Source organism: Vipera berus (genome assembly GCF_964194415.1).
Source record: "Vipera berus genome assembly, chromosome: 5".
In the NCBI taxonomy this organism is placed as follows: domain Eukaryota; kingdom Metazoa; phylum Chordata; class Lepidosauria; order Squamata; family Viperidae; genus Vipera; species Vipera berus.
The window spans coordinates 6,526,055-6,543,064 of record NC_138207.1 but is presented as its reverse complement, the minus strand read 5'-3'; the positions used below and the strand labels follow the sequence as shown (position 1 = coordinate 6,543,064).

At 43.7% G+C, this 17,010-nt stretch overlaps 1 protein-coding gene across 1 annotated transcript in view; it reads right to left on the bottom strand.

Annotated features, from left to right (window-relative positions):
• Positions 1 to 1,819: 1,819 nt before the first annotated feature.
• The window catches only part of LOC308668900 (cytochrome P450 2J2-like), a gene marked incomplete at both ends in the record, with an annotated part of 30,260 nt that continues 15,069 nt past the window's right edge, over positions 1,820 to 17,010 (bottom strand). Inside the window, 4 exons of the mRNA XM_081329167.1 lie at positions 1,820 to 2,004; positions 5,522 to 5,663; positions 5,784 to 5,971; positions 10,748 to 10,889. Coding sequence (XP_081185293.1) covers positions 1,820 to 2,004; positions 5,522 to 5,663; positions 5,784 to 5,971; positions 10,748 to 10,889 — 657 coding nt within the window. The remainder of the gene's footprint in view (positions 2,005 to 5,521; positions 5,664 to 5,783; positions 5,972 to 10,747; positions 10,890 to 17,010) is intronic.

The following is a 17,010-nucleotide window of genomic DNA, read 5'->3' as shown; positions in this document are numbered from 1 at the left end:
ACTGCCTTCCTCACTGTCCAGGCCTTTGACCTCATTTCCCCGACGTTGGTAAATTCATCCAGGCTTATTATATTCTGAAGTGTCAATCTCTAGTCTAGGCCATTAGTGCAGGCTCTGAGTGGCTCAGAAATTCAGGGTCACCAAGATAAAACCAAGAAGTTATCATGATACTCACACTGAGAGCAATACACTCTTGCTCTAGTTTGTTTCTTAGCTAACGTGTGATCTGAAGATCTAGGACATTCACGTCACTTGTGGTGAGATCACTCTCCATATACCAGGAAGCTCGCTGCTAGGACTCAGCTCTCTGTTTCGATTGTGTCATTCAGATCCAACTGGTTTCCAGGAGGCACTTGAGGAAATGTCCCACAAGCCTAGCAGGCCCTTCTGTTGGGAATTTACTCAGTCTCCATAATACAGGGATAGCAAAGGGACCAGGCAGGATTAAGCCCAAGGGGCCTCTTTCTTTGCATTGATTCAGAGGAAGATTTTGAATAAGAATTCTGGGAGAGGAATTGTCAGAAACTGGCAGAACTGGTGCAATACAAATAATCCTCAACTTATGGTCACAAGTGATCGCAAAGTTTTTGTTGTTAAGTGAGACATTTGTTAAGTGAGTTTTTTTTAATACCATTTCTATCCCGCCCTTCTCCGAAGACTCAGGATGGCTTACAATCTAAGCACAAATCAATGTGCTTAGCAATAGCCTTCATTCTATGTATATGCCTGCTTATTAGGGCTTTCGGGCCCCCCCAAGCATCATTGTTACAAAGTCAGCTTATTGCCCCCAACAATCTGGGTCCTCATTTTACCTGCCTCGGAAGGATAGAAGGCTGAGTCAACCTTGAGCCTGGTGGGACTCGAACCTGCAGTAATTGCAGGCAGCTGGTGTTACTTAAGGAGGTATTAGCCCACTGCTCCACCAAGGCTCCTTGGTTTTGACCCATTTTACAACTTTTCTTGCCTTGCTTGTTAAATAAATCACTGCAATTGATAAGTTAGTGACCCGGATGAAAGCGAATTTAGTTTCCCCATTGATTTTGCCCATCAGAAGATTGCAAACAGTGATCACATGATTTTGGGACACAGCAGTGGTCATAAACATGAACCATTTGCCAAGCTTCTGAATTTTGATCACAGGATCATGGGGATGCTGCAAAGGTCGTAACTTTAAAAAGTGGTCATAGTTCATTTCTCAGGGCAGTTGTAACGTTGAAAGGTCATTCAGTGAACTGTTGTAAGTTGAGAAGTACCTGTAATGGCAAAAATATTTGGGGAAGGTTATAGAGAAAGTGATTAGGCTGTAGAGGGCTTCAGATGAAGCACAGAATTAGATCCAGTCTAGGTTCAGCTCTAAGTGTGGAATGAAAAATGGATTGGTTGCTCTAGTGGATGCTCTGCCCTGGGTTGTGGATGGGAGCTATGCTCTTTCTTTGCCTGTTAGTTCTCTTAGCATCATTTCAACCCTTCAACCTTTTGGTCTATCTATGAGGTTTGCACAGAGTAGGGAACATGGTCCATAGCCAAAATTTAGTAAAAATGAAAAAGATATGAAAGATAAATGGAAAGTAATATGTTTTATTGGCACCTAAAAGGAAAGAAAGATAAAGCATGATAAGCATAGTTAGCACATTTTTCAAACCTAGTCATTGGTTGACCTTGTTAGGTATGTTGTGTGAACCCAGCAATAGGTTGAAGAAGTTTCAGTATTGAGTAAATAGAAGCAAAACACAATATTAAGTCAATAGGTACATAGGAAACATTTATCATACTGAATAGTTACTCTGTAATAATTTAATGCCTTTTATGCTATTTAGTTTTAAGCCTTTGTGGGAATAGCACACAGTTTGTAAGGGTGTGGATGCATTGCCACATTTACAATAGGGGCTTCATTGAGTTCTTTCACTCCTTCAGGCAACCGGAAGCTGAAGGCCCTCAACAGGCTGGTCACAAAGGTGAAGATCTCAATTCTTGCCAGCTGCTCTCCCAAACAGATGCGTTCACCTGTAGATATAAGAGCATGCATGAAGGGGATAATAATCAATTCTCTAGAATTTATCCCATCAGCAAGGAAACATGAAAGAAGATTGAATCTTCCTATCTTCTAGTATTGCTTTTTAGTTAGCACATTATTTAGTACACAGGAACAGCTTTGGGGGATAATGCTTTGAGTCTATTGATGTGGTTAGCCATTGGTCAAACTGCTTTGTTAAAGAGGTTTATGAGCCCTGGTGGGTCAGTGGTTAGAATGCAGTACTGAAGCTAACTCAGGTCACTGCCAGGAGTTTGATTATTTATTTATTTATTTATTTATTTATTTATTTATTTATTTATTTATTTATTTGTTTGTTTGTTTGTTTGTTTGTTTGTTTGTTTGTTTGTTTGTTTTTATATACCGCCCTTCTCGCGAAGGACTCGGGGCGGTGTACAGAGCAAGGTAAGTATACAGTAAAGCAATAGTAAAACAAATGAAACCCCAAAAAATCTATCAGGCCAGGCCGGCTTGCTGGAATAGGTAGGTTTTTAAGTCACGCCGGAAGGTGCGAAGGTCGGGGGCCATCCGGATTTCGGCAGGCAAGCAGTTCCAAAGGGTTGGTGCACCCACCGAGAATGCTCTCCCACTGGGGGCCACCAGCCGGCATTCTCTGACCGGTGGCACCCTGAGGAGGCCTTCTCTGTGGGAGCGCACAGGACGGAGGGGTGTTGACGCTGGCAGTAGGTGCTCCCGTAGGTAATGACTGGCTCAAGATTAACTCATCCTTCCATTCTTCCGAGGTCGGTAAAACAAGGACCCAGATTGTTTGGGGCAATATGCTGATTCTGTAAACCACTTAGAGAGGGTTATAAAAGCACTATGAAGTGGTATATAAGTCTAAGTGGTAAGTGCTTGGTATTGCTAAACAGAAATAATGCCAATTTGAGCAGACCATCTATTTCTTCCAAACAAGAGATGACAAGACTGAACATCGACATCTTAGGTATCAGCAAACTAAAATAGACAGGAATGGGTAAATTTAATTCAGATGACCATCAGGTATACTACTGTGGGCAAGAATCCCACAGAAGAAATGATGTAGCCTTCATAGTCAATAAAAGAGTAGGAAAAGCAATACTGGGATACAATCCCCAAAATGACAGAATGATCTCAGTTCGAATCCAAGGCAAACCATTCAATATCGCAATAGTCCAAGTCTATGCCCCAACCACCAGTGCTGAAGAGGCTAAAATTGACTGGTTCTATGAAGGCCTACAGCACCTTATAGAACTAACACCAAAAAATGATGTCCTTGTTATCATGGAGGATTGGAATGCTAAAGTAGGAAGCCAAAAGGTAACTGGAATAATAGACAAGTTTGGCCTTGGAGTACAAAATGAAGCAGGGCACAGGCTGTCAGAATTTTGTCAACAGAATACGATGGTCATAGCAAACACTCTTTTCCAACAACCCAAGAGACAGCTCTACACATGGACATCACCAGACAGTCAAGACAGAAATCAGATTGACTATGTGCTCTACAACCAAAGACGGAGAAGCTAGATGAATCAAAAGTTGGAATTAAGATTGCTGGAAGAAATATCAACAAACTAAGATATGCAGATGATACCACTCAAATGGCAGAAAGTGAAGAGGAACTAAAGAGCCTCATGTTGCGGGTGAAGAAGGAGAGTGCAAAAGTTGGGTTGAAACTTAACATTAAGAAAACCAAGATCATGGCATCTGGCCCTCTCCATTCGTGGCAAATAGATGGGGAAGAAATGGAGGTAGTGACAGATTTTATTTTCCTTGGCTCCAAGATCACCTCCTATGGGGACTGTAGTCAAGAAATTAAAAGACGCTTGCTCCTGGGGAGGAAAGCCATGGCAAATCTAGACAGCACACTAAAAAGCAGAGACATCACCCTGTCAACAAAAGTGCGTATAGTCAAGGCTATGGTTTTCCCAGTTGCAATGTATGGCTGTGAAAGTTGGACCATAAGAATGGCTGAGCACCAAAGAATTGAGGCCTTTGAACTCTGGTGCTGGAGAAGACTCCTGGTTCAAATCGGTCAGTCCTAGAGGAGATCAACCCTGACTACTCTTTAGATCGCCAGATCCTGAATTTGAAACTCAAATACTTTGGCCACCTATTGAGAAGGAAGGGCTCACTGGAGAGGAGCCTAATGCTGGGAAAGATTGAGGGCAAGAGAAGAAGGGGACAATGGAGAATAACGTGGCTAGATGGAGTCACTGAAGCAGTAGGCATGAGCTTAAGTGAACTCCAGAAGATGGTAAAGGACAGGAAGGCCTGGAGGAACGTTGTCCATGTGGTCGCAATGGGTCAGATACGACTTCACAACTAACAGCGACAACAAAAACAACATCTTTTTCTTGCTCAGGAATCCCTGACCATAAAGGTGATGGGCAGGACCTTGGTACCAAATTGCATAGGAAGGTTTATAGTAAGGAGGAACACTATTGGTGATACTGACAAAGTCTTAGACTACCTTGTAACCTTTAACATGTAACCTTTAGCAATAGCAATAATAATAGCGGTTATAGTTATATACCACTCCACAGGGCTTTACCACATTCTTCTGAGCGATTTACATTGTCAGCATATTGCCCCCAACAATCAGGGTTCTCATTTTACTGACCTCAGAAGGATGGAAGGCTGAGTCAATCTTGACTCAGGATCGAAGAGCTGGCTGTGGGCAGTTCAAGCTTTAACTGAACTAAGCAACCCAAACTCATTTTATTATAAGGTGGATGACATATTGATTAATTAAAACTGTCTTACTATGACCCTGAAGATGGAAGCAAGATGTATGCTGCTTTTAGTGATTATTTTATCATGATATGTATTTCCATGATTGGCATCATGGCAATGTATGCTTTTCAAAATTGCATAAAAGGGGGTCCACACCAAGCAGAGGTGTGCCCATTTGGAATTTGCTTCTTGATAGATCTTTTATTTACATATAAAAGGGTTTTTTTTCCTTTCCACCTGGCTGGTGTTGTTCATTGGGGCTGTATGTTTAGGTAAGAGGACCTGAGTTTTGGGGGACAACAATATTTTTTTGTCTCTATCATAACTGAAGCTTTGCCTTTTAAGCCCTTTGTTATCAGCACCAGCAATAGAGAGAGATTCATTGGTGTACAAGCAGTACCAGACAGGATGAAAACACTGTTATAGGGGGAGCTCTGCAGCCATTAAAAAGATGGAGCTTAATGCATCTAGGATGAAAACTCTGCGATGCAGATCCATCATTAGGAAGCTAAAAGTAGGTTTGCTTTCTTTGGATTTAGCTAATAATTCTCTCCCAAATAACAGAGATAATTGTGCAAAGCTCTACTGATTACTATCTAAATATAATTAGTGTTTCATTGTAGTTTAAACTTTGTAGCCTAAGAGGAATTTCCGACTCTCATGGTTTTGAAAGTAGAAGGAATAGAGATTCATGGATTTTCTACTCAGAATAACACAGTGATGGGGGTGGTTGGAATCTATAAGTGATAAACTGCTTTGGGCTCATGTACGTACCTATTCCGAAGGGCAGAAACTCTTCTCGTTTAATGAACTTCCCATCCTTATCTAAAAAGTGATTTGGGTTGAATTCTTCAGGTGTCTCCCATTGTTCAGGGTCAAGAAGAACAGAGCGCAGATCTGGCAAAATCATGGTCCCCTGCAAAAATATTCAAACAATATTGATGAAATGTTTGGTTTTAGCTTGTCTTGATAGTCCCATATTTATTCATTTCCAAAGCAGTTTCTGAGAGCAGTGGCTCTTCTTAGCATTTCTCACCTTTGGAATGTGGTAACCCTTCATCATAACATCCTTTGTACTTTGCCTGGGGACCCCAAGTAGCAAGACATTTTTGAAACGCTGCATTTCATGAATCACGGCATTGGTGTAGGGCAGCTTCTTCTGATCCTGATAGGAAATTGAGGCCGAAGAACTAAAGGCTTCTTCAATCTCCTTCTGGGCTTTCTCTAGAAAAAACAATAGAAATAGAAGTTTTATTTTCATTATTATGTTTCATTTACTCGTTTCCAAATTCTAATCCTTAACCGAACTTTAGGACATAGAATAGCCTTTAGGGTATTAAATGTAATCCCATCCTTTAAAAAAAATATTATGAAGGAGAGCAGATTGAAAATGCATTTCCTGGGCTCTGATCATATCCAGTCCAAACAGGTTCAGAATATTCATGCAAGCTGTTGATTCAGTTTAAATATTCGGTGGAATCTTTTTCAGTCTAAACTGTGTGCATAATTATTAGGCAAGTGAGTATTTTGACCGTATCATCATTTTTATGTGTATATTTTCCACCTCCAAGGTTTATAAATCTGAATGCTTAGTGGATATCAGGTGATGTGTATTTGTGTAACGAGGGAGGGTTTGGCTAAGGAGATCAACACCCTTTATCAAGGTCTACATAATTATTAGGCAGCTTGTTTTCCTCAGGCAGAAAAGACATTCAATTGACTCTTAAAAAGTCAAATATTGTAAAAGGTCTTTCGGAGGGATGCAGCACTCTTGAAATTGCCACAGAACCATCAAATGTTTTGTTGGAAATGCTCAACAGGGTCGTAAGAAATTTGTTGAGAAAAAGAGACACACGTTAACTGCCAAAGATATGAGAAGAATCAAACGTGAAGCTACCCAGGAACCCACTATCCTCCAATGCTGACATATTCCAGATTTGAAACCTACCTGGGGTACCTTGAAGTACAAGGTGCTCCATGCTCAGAGATATGGCCAAGGTAAGGAAGACTGAAACCGACCACCACTGAACAAGACACGTAAGATAAAATGGCAAGATTGGGCCAAGAAATCTCTGAAGACAGTTTTTTCAAAGGTTTTATGGACTGATGAGATGTGAATGACTCTTGATGGAGCAGATGGATGGCCCCATGGCTGGATCAGTAATGCGCACAGAGCTCCACTTTGATTCAGATGCCAGAAAGGTGGAGGTGGGGTACTGGTATGAGCTGGTATTATTAAAGATGAGCTAGTTGGACTTTTTCAGGTTGAAGATGCACTCAAAATCATCTCATTTCATTTAGTCACCTGATAATTCTGCTCACTAATAGTTGCCCAATAATTGTGCACACATAGATATTCTTCTAAGAAAGACAAAACTACACTTTTACTTTCTTAAATATTCAATCCCAAAGCAGTTTGAAAATCTGATTTTGTTTAAAGAAAGTTCTATAATTCTCTTGAAAATAATGTGGATCAAATTTTTGCACAGCACTCATTTGTTTATTTATTTTTATTATTTTTTAAAGTCATTAAATGTATATGCTACCCATCTCATGGTTACAATGACTCGGAAGGGGAAGCTTACAATATAATAAAAAAACAAAACAAAAAAGATAATAAAGAACAATTAAAATAAGGAGGATTACATAAACTAAAAAAACAAGAGGAGTAGGGATCTTCTCTCTACCCTGCCAGTCACTCCCAAAGTAGCGCTCCTCTATCAGGTCCCCTGGGCAATTGGCAGAGCCAGGTTTTAAGACTCTTCCTGAACACCCGCAGGGTATGGGTAGACCTCACCTTCAGGAGGAGAAGAGTGTGAGTGCATGCTCACCCCTTTTGCACCAGCACTGGCATTGCTGTGAACATCTTGCCAGTGTGATCCTCACCATGAGCCTTGCGCCGGCGTCACCACCCCATTTGCGGAGTGCTAATGCTTGTGGCCCCATTTGTGCACACGCGTGCACAGCCAAATTTGCATGTGTGTGCATGCAGGCATAAAGGTATCTGCCCTCCCTTTCCAACTGGGCCACTAACCAAGATATGTTGTGGAGTCCTGCCCTACACCCACTCCATAAAAGGCTTTAAATTCACCTTGAACTGGACCCAGAACCAAACTAGCAACCAGCGCAGCTCATGTAACAGTGGTGTTATATGTGCCACCCAAGAGATCTCTAGAAGTAGCTGCACCACTGGATTTGCTATCAACTATAGTTTACAAATACTCTTCAAGGGTAGCCCAAGTAGAGCACATTGCAGGAATCCAACTGAGAGATTACAATGGCATGAGAGACCCTGCACGGATCCTCACAATTCATGAAAGCATACAATTGGCAAATAACATGAAATTACACAATGGGTGTCCTAGCCTTGATGCCACCTGCTCTTTCAGTTGGAGTCATGAGTCTGGAAGAACCACAAATTGCACACAGGATCTATCTGGCAAAATGCTGTCCACTCAGAACCCCTAAATCCTTGAGTCTCTTTCAACCCACAGTGAATCCATCTTACCAAAAGAAGGTGTAGGGGTGACATGACAGCATTGTTCCAATATTTGAGGGGTGTCTTTAAAGATGAGGGGGGTCAAACTATTTTTCAAAGGACCAAAAGGCAAGACAAGAAACAATGATTGGATATTAACCAAGGATAGAAGCAACCTAGAACTAAGAAGAAATTTCCTAACAATAAGAGTAATCAGCGATTGGAACAACTTGTCTTTTGAAGTTGTGGGTGCTCCATCACTGGAGGCTTTTGAGAAGAGATTGGACAGCCACTTGCCTGGAATAGTATAGGTCTTCTGCTTGAGGAACATTCCTTCCAATTCTATTATACTACATTCTACCAGGGTGAAGCTGAAGCCTGTTTTCCCCCATTCAGACACCCAATGTGTCCAGGCATTGCAAGAAAAGAGGAGCAATGATGAACATGTTATCCCCATCCCCCTCCCTCAAGAGATCATCCACAAGTATGATTAATGCTGTCTCTGTCCCATAAGCAGGCCTCAACATGGCTGAAAGGGGTCCAGATAATCCATTTCATCCAAGACCCTCTGGACCAACAGTGCAGCCATTTTTACCACTACTTTCCCTTCACTAAAAAGGGGAGATGGCAAACTGGACAGAAATTGTCAAGATAGGTGTTGTTCAGTGAAGGTGACTTATGGAAGAGTCAAATCAAGGCCTCCTTAAATGGTGCTGTGAACATCCCCTCTGCAGTGATGTGGCATTTTGTCACTCTTAGCACCATGAGGTAAGGACTTAATGGCAACTCTGATCTATTTCCAGTCATAAGCATTTTTTGTATTCCTCCAGTGGCATTTGTCTCTTGGCCATTTTCAACATGCTCAACTACTGCATAACCCACTGGACTGTCGGAAGTGATGGGCCAAGAGAGGGCACATGGGTACAATCCTGTCCATGGCTCCAGCTGTTTTCTGATTCCAGGCTGTGGCCAGAGCTTTGAAAGGGCCATGCAGCAGATCCCCCAGGACAATCCCACAGTTCCTTCTGGAATCTGAATGGTCCATCAGTCATCAAGAAGGGAATATGTGAATAGTTCCAGCCTCCCTGCAGAGGAGGCAGTGCTGGAAAGTCTCAAGGATACCACTGTGTAGTCTGACCATGACAGAGGGAATAATGATAACTCCCAGAGCAGATCTCATTGTCACTGTTTTGACAATAAGATCATATCTTCAAGGGTGTCCACTTTCCTGGGTTGGGCCATGGCTAACTGAGAAAGCTGGCATGATGGCCATGAACACTTAAGTTGCTTATGGGGCTTGCCCCCAGCACCTATTTATATTCCTACCAATCACTATTTGAATTGCTTTTCCTAAACCCTACGAGATGCTCTTCGACCCCTAAACCTGACCTCCTGCTGTGCTGGCAGACCTGCCATTCTGCCAGTCGTACAGACTCACCCAATGTGTGGCATTTTCACTGTAGCTCTTAGTGCCAATGGGAATCCAGCTTCTGGGCTCTACATGTGTTGGAATTCCAAAGTTTGCTTCCATAACTTGGTGTTGAACACCAGAAGGCTCCAAATCCATCTCTGATCTCTGGGATTTGTACTCCTCCTTTCCATCTCTGATCTGGGTCACATACTTCACTGCAAAGGCCCCTGTTGATTCTCTGGGCCAGTTCTTGCTTCCTTTCCATTCCAGTGTGACATCCTTTGGGGCTGTCTCCAGCTCCAGCTCCAAGCTGGCTCTTCCCTATACCTCCACCAGCCTTCCACCCTCAGCACAAATTCTTTGGCATGGCTTCCAGCCCTTCAACCCTTTCAGACTGGCACTGGGTCAGACTCAAGGCCACCTCTCTACTTCCCACCAGATTCATTGGAGCATGGTGGCTCACATGGTTAGAATTTTCAGCTGACAATCTGCAAGACCTCATTTGAGACCTGAGGGCTCCTTTGTTATTGGGTGAGCTCCTGACATTTGTTGCAGCTCCTGGTGATCTAGCAGTGTGAAAGCTTGCAAACATGAATAGATAAATAGGTACCACTTTGGTGGGCTTATTTAGGGGACATGAAAGGAATCCCTAAAAGAACATTCCCCAGGCATCATGATGATACTAGTTAATACTTTTAACATCTTGGTACTTCCAACAATTTATGATAATGAACAGTCTGTTGTCCTAGTTGTGTCCCTCAGTGCTGCAGGCAATGGCCCTAGATTGATTCCCCAGCCCTCCACCCAAATCTGTGGTCAGGGGTCTTCCCTGGTTGGCAGGATGAAAATACAAGCCTATTGTTATGAAGAATAGATTCAGTACCTCATTCAATAGCTTAGAACAGACATGTCAAACTCACGACGTCACGTGATGTCGCACGAGTTATCGGAGCTTTTTCTCCATTGCCGGTAATGGAGTCGGCACAGTTTCGTTGCGACTCATCCGGCCCACGGGCTGGCAGTTTGACACCCCTGGCTTAGAATTTAAAATAATTTCTGTATATTATAGAACCTGAGACTGGCCCTTGTTCCCACAGCTCTGATTTCTCACCTTGGATGTCAGGATGATTAGTCAAGAGGAGCAATGCCCACATCAGAGTAGTGAAAGTTGTCTCTGTCCCAGCACCAAAAAAATCAAAAATACACTGAACCAGGTTGTCTTCATTGTAGGTAGAGTTGGGGTCATTCCTGCTCTGATGTTTAAAATGGAAAATTAAAATTACAATGTATTCTATGCAAGTTTTCTTTAGTTTTTTCCCCCTCTATGTAGCAAGTCATGAGAGTAAACATATACTGGCTTCCGGTTTGCGATCGTGGTGCTGGTGGACTTTTGGGGAGATCGCTCCTTCCACCGGCCAGTTTTCTCCTGCCGGTGGACCCTGAAGAGGTTTTGAAGTCTCCTTGTAGTGGCAATGAGGATGAAGAGGCACCTGAGTGACTCCGGAAGGGTGACAGACCTCCTGTTTGATCCAGGGCAGCTGTTTGATCTGATGGGGAAAAGATCGGCCATTTATGGCCCATCATCAAGCTGCTGACATCCGAGGCCAAACTTACTACCAAGCACCTTGAAAGCAATGTGGGAAAAATGGGTGAGATTTTACCTTCTCTCTACCCCAAGTACCTTTCCTGTTAAAAGCATTTTGAAAATCTATCCCCTTCTGAGGAGAGAGGGAAGGGAAGTCCATTACCACACCCTCTAAAACGACGCCTCCTGGTTACTCAGGGGAAACAAAGCTTTGAAAACATTAACTTACCACAATTGGATATCTGTCTTCTGTTTGGAATTAGGGACCCAAAAAGTTCCTATTCTCACTGGAATCTACTATTTTGCTTTATTTGCAAAAAGAACTTACATGAACAAAATTCAAGGGCTTGGAAATGAGCATGTATGACAGTTGCACTGTCCCGGGTCATGCGATCACCATTCGTAACCTTCCTAGCTGGCTTCTGACAAGAAAAGTCAATGGAGAAGCCAGATTCACTTAACGATCCCATGATTCACTTAACAACTGTAGCAAGGGAGGTTATAAAAGGGGGTAGACTTTACTGCCTTGCTTAGCAATAGAAATTTGGGGCCTGGTTGTACATCAGAAAGTACCTGTACTGGATTCTTGTGAGACCTCAATAACCTTTCACCAAACCAGTGTAATGTCATGAAGAATTATGGGACAAATGAGACAATCCAGTCCACCTGCCTATTGATTGAGAAGCATCTTATGAAACAAAACACCAGAGGTATGACAATCACTGAGATAGAGAAGCGTTTGAGCAAGTACCACATGACTTATTCCTTTCCCAACCACAAATGGGCCAATCGCTCACCATCGCTCTTTATAATTAGTGTGGACACTGTAACCAGAAACCTATAATTATAACACCCATGGATGTACTGACAATAGCATGATAGACAGTGAAAGATGAACTGAAGAATTGAACCACCCTTGAACCATTAGTACACTCAAGACTGATGCTATCAAATTGTAAATAAAGTGATCAAGGGCAACTTAACTTCAAATTGATAAAAGTTGTTCTAAAAAAATCAATCTTTTTTCTGAAAACAATGGAGAGGAGGACCTTTATTCCTTGTTTCAACTCTTCTACATTTTTACTTGTGATCAAATCTGTGAAAATATCTGAGCTTTTCCAACCATTTCTGTGTAAGTATGACTCAATCAAAAGACCTTACCTTGTTAACTCTTTTTCTTCTTAATGGAACTTCTTTATAAAAAGGGGAAAGGAGTGGTAGGCAAACATTACAGGATGACAAACAGAAACATTTCTAACTTCCCCAAGGAACCTCCCATGTATAACAAGTGTTAGATCGTGGGCTCTGGACCTCATGGCCAAGATGGATGACGCAGGACAGCAGGGTTCAGCATAACATTCTTTATTGATGTAGCACAGACTTGGCAAACAAAGGGGCAACTGCCGCTCTTATATACCTAGCCAGGTATACTTGGAACCAATCCCATTGTCCGGATTTCCCGCCAAAGACTGCCCTGCCAATCCTGACAGGGCACCCTGCCACCTGGTGGTGTCAGTGGCCATCTCTGTGAACATCTCCTATATACATATATACATAACACCCCTTCCCCCATACAAAAATCCCCAATAATAATGGAAACCATAAACAACTAATGGAATAAAACCCTGCAGTGTGGAGCTTGATTTTTTTTTTATAATACCCTAGCCTCAAGACCTTACATAGTCCTTAAGATATGCCGGTGGCCTATGGATCCTTGCTGACTGTTTCACTGATTGCCCCACATTCTGGTCACCCGGATCAGCAAGGGCATCTGGGTCTGCAATGTAGTCATCCCTTGGGAAGCCATCAGGGTCCTGATTACCAGCCAGATGTTGCTCTGGAAACACATTTTGTGGCTTTTCAGGTTGTCTCTTCCTCAACTGGTCAATGTGTCTTCTCATCTCGCAACCCTCCTCCACCTCTACAATGTAAGATACAGGCCCAGTTTTGCCCACTACCACCCCCTGAATCCAGATAGGCCCTAGACCATAGTTCCGGGCCCAAACCTTTTCACCAATGTGCAATTCTCTGGTGGTGTCTGGTTGCTCCTGTTGAGCTGCCACTCTGTCTGGGTGTAGTCTGTCCAACTTAGTAATGAGTCACCGTCCCCAACGCAACTCAGCAGGGCTCTTGCCCGTAGCAGTATATGGAGTGGTATGTTGCGTCAAAAGAAACTGAGCTAACCAATGATGCCAATCTCCACTGATGATGCGCCTCAATGCGTCCTTGGTTGTCCTCACCATTCGTTCTGCCAAACCCTTAGTCGACAGGTGAAAAGGCTCTGACGTGACGTGTCTAATTGACTTGGCTCTGGTAAATGCCTGGAAATCAGCAGATGTGAATTGTGGGCCCTTATCAGAGACCAAGACATCAGGCAACCCATGAGTGGCAAATAGTCCCCGAAGCACTTGAATTGTCTTTGCAGTGGTCATGCTAGCGACTGGGACTACTTCTAGCCATTTAGAGTGACTGTCAAGGTGCTGGTGATGACCTATAAATGGCGAGGGTCCAGGATATTTGAGGGAACACCTGCTGCCAGCATCAAGCTCCCTTTGTTCAGTGCGATCCCACAGGGAGGGTCTTCTCAGGGTGCCGGCGGTTAAAGATTGCCGGCGGGTGACACCCAGGGGTAGGGCCTTCTCAGTGGGCGTGCCTGCCCTTTGGAACCAGCTGCCCGCAGAGCTTAGGACTGCCCCCGACCTCCGTTCATTGCGCCGGGACCTGAAGACCTGGCTCTTCGAGCTCTCTGGCCCAGGCTGAGAATTTTTAATTTTAATTTTAACTGGGTTTTTATTTTCTCTCAGGGTTTCATTTAATATTTTTTAATTTGTTTTAACTTTTGTATTGATTTTCTTTTAAATATCCTGTAAACCGCCCTGAGTCCTTCGGGAAAGGGTGGTATATAAATCTAAATAAATAAATAAACAAACAAACCACTACCAGGAACGATTGTCCCTGAAAAGGCCCAGCGTAATCAATGTGTAACCTAGACCATGGGGTGTGAGTCGTTCCCATTTGTGAATGGGAGCTTGTGGCTGTTCTGGCCTTGATCTCTGACATGTGTAGCACCCCGCTGCCTGCTCCTCTATGGCTTTGTCAAGACCAGGCCACCATAAGTAGCTCCTAGCTAGTGCCTTTGTCCTTACTATGCCAGGATGCCCCTCGTGTAATGATTGTAAGACCCTTTCCCTAAATTTCTCTGGAATAATAACTCCACTACCCCACAGCAAACATCTTTTATGAGAAGACAAATCGTGCCTCCTCATAAAATATGCCTGGAATTCTGACCCCGGGCTCTTGTCCTGCCACCCAGATGCTACCCATGAGCTGACCCTGCTCAGTACCTTGTCTGCTGTGGTGCCAGCAGCAATATCCTTCACCTGTAGAGGACAATCTGGAAGATCTTGGATGAGTAGGATCTGCTCTGCTGGTGCTGGATCAGGGTCATTGCTCATCATTGGCAATCTGCTTAATGCATCTGCATGGCCCATGTCCTTTCCCGGTTTATGGACTAGTTTGCAAGCAGAGGCGGATAGAAAAATGGACCACCTAAGCATTCTTGGGGAAAGAATTTGTGGTGTTTGTTTGTCAGTTGTGAACAACCCCAACAATGGTTTGTGATCTGTAAAAATGGTGGACTCCCTGCCATACAGGTAATCATGGAATTTTTTTACACCTGACACAATTGCCAGTGCTTCCTTGTCAATTTGTGCATAATTCCTTTCTGCTTTTGACAGAGTTCAGGAGTAGTATGCAATAGGCCTTTGCTCCCCATTTTCCTCTATATGACTTAATACAGTGCCCACCCCATAAGGGGATGCATCACACGCGATGCAGATAGGCTTATTTTCTATAAAATGTGTGGTGGTTGAATCACTATTTAACAGGTGTTTAAGATTTGTAAAACTCTGTTCGTGGTCCTTGGTCCAGATCCATGGAGTTTTCTTATCTAACAGCCTGTTCTGCAATTGCTGCTTTGTGGGGTAAAAACGTGTGATAGAAGTTAAGTAACCCCAGAAAAGCTTGCAATTCAGCCTTATTTGTTGGGGTTGGAGCCAACTTAATTGCTTTCACCTTAGAGTCAGTGGGGGTGAATACCCTTGGCATCAATCCTGAACCCTAAGAACTCAGTGGATGCCACACCAATGCTGCACTTACTTTTTTTAAGTTTAAGCCCAGCAGAGTGAAATCTGCTTAAAACAGCTTGCAGCCTGTCAGCCAAGATCTCCTCAGATTCCCCAGTGATGAGGACATCGTCAAAATAGGGACATACACCAGGAATGCCCTTCAGAGTCCTCTCCATCACTTCCTGAAAAATCCCAGGAGCTACTGAGATACCAAACTGTAACAAGTTAACTCGGAAAGCTCCTCTATGTGTCACTATTGTTTGAGCGTCAGCTGCTTCCTTATTCACTGACAGCTGCTGATATGCTTGCGCCAAATCAAGTTTTGCAAAGAGCGCACCACCTTGGACAGCGGCGAGAACTTGCCAGACTGACGGAACCGGGTAAGTGTGCGGATTTAAGGCTCAATTTACCGTAGCCTTATAACCAGCACATATTCTAATTTCTCCATTTGCCTTTAACGGAGTCACAATTGGAGTTTCCCAGTCTCCCCCGTCCACCGGTTCTAACACTCCCTGTTCCACCAGTTTCTCCAGTTCACTCTCAATCTTATGTTTGAGCACGAATGGGACTCTTCGGGGCTTGATACGAACCGGTGGAATGTTCGGGTTTAGTTTAAATTTAATGGGAGGGCCCGTGTACTCCCCCAGCCTGTCATCGAATACGTCTGTAAATTAATTACAAACGGATTCAAGACGTTTGTGCTGATGCTATTCACTCCCCCCAACCAAATGCCCAGGGCATCAAACCAATCCAGCCCTACTAAACTAGTTCTCCGCCCATTGGTCAGCAAAATATCTAAGGGATCCTGAAAGTCCTTAAACCCCACAGACACGGTGGCCTTTCCCCTGATTTTAATAGGGGTGTGCTGAAAATCTGACAGCTGTAAACTGGTGGGCTTTAAAGGAACCCTCTGCTTACTCCGATCGCAAATTCTTTTAAATGTCTCAGAGGAGATTACTGAGACTGCAGAGCTGGAGTCCAGCTCCATTGTGCAAGGTACCCCTTGCAGATGGACCTGTATTGTTATTTTTGGTTTGAGCAGCTGATGGACTTCCATGTGAGACACGGTCCGTCTGCTCTTTCCAGGGACTGAGGGATTGTGCCGGGGTTTGTGCCGAGGGAGAACAGTACCTTCAAGCTCCGATGCCATAGCTTGTAATTCATTCAGGCTGTCTCTGCTCTGATTCTGGCAGACAGCTGCAATGTGCCCTGTCTTGCTGCAGGAATGACACTTTATGGATCTGAACTGGCAGGTCGCTCGCAAATGGTTTCCCCCACAGCTGGCACATTTATGGTTGGATGAGTTGGCTCCCCTCAGTTCCTTGCAACTGCAGCTGCACACTGTGCTCTTGTTGGCTGATGATTGTCTCCACTGGCCCCCGTGGTTGTCCCGCCATGGTGGATGCTTTCTGAGTCTATGCTGTACCGCATCTACCTCTGTCTCTTTGTCCAGGTTGCTGCTTCCGCTGCTTGAAGCACACTCATGACGTATGGTCGCTCCTGAGCTGCTGTTATTGCAGTGTGTGTGTTTGCCAGAGTCATTGGCTGCTTCGTAAGCCATCACCTTGTCTAAAACCTCCCACAGATTCATTGGTGGTTTTGCGAGGATCCTTTGTCGGCATTGCTGGTCTCTCAGTCCAAACACCACTCAATCCCTGATCC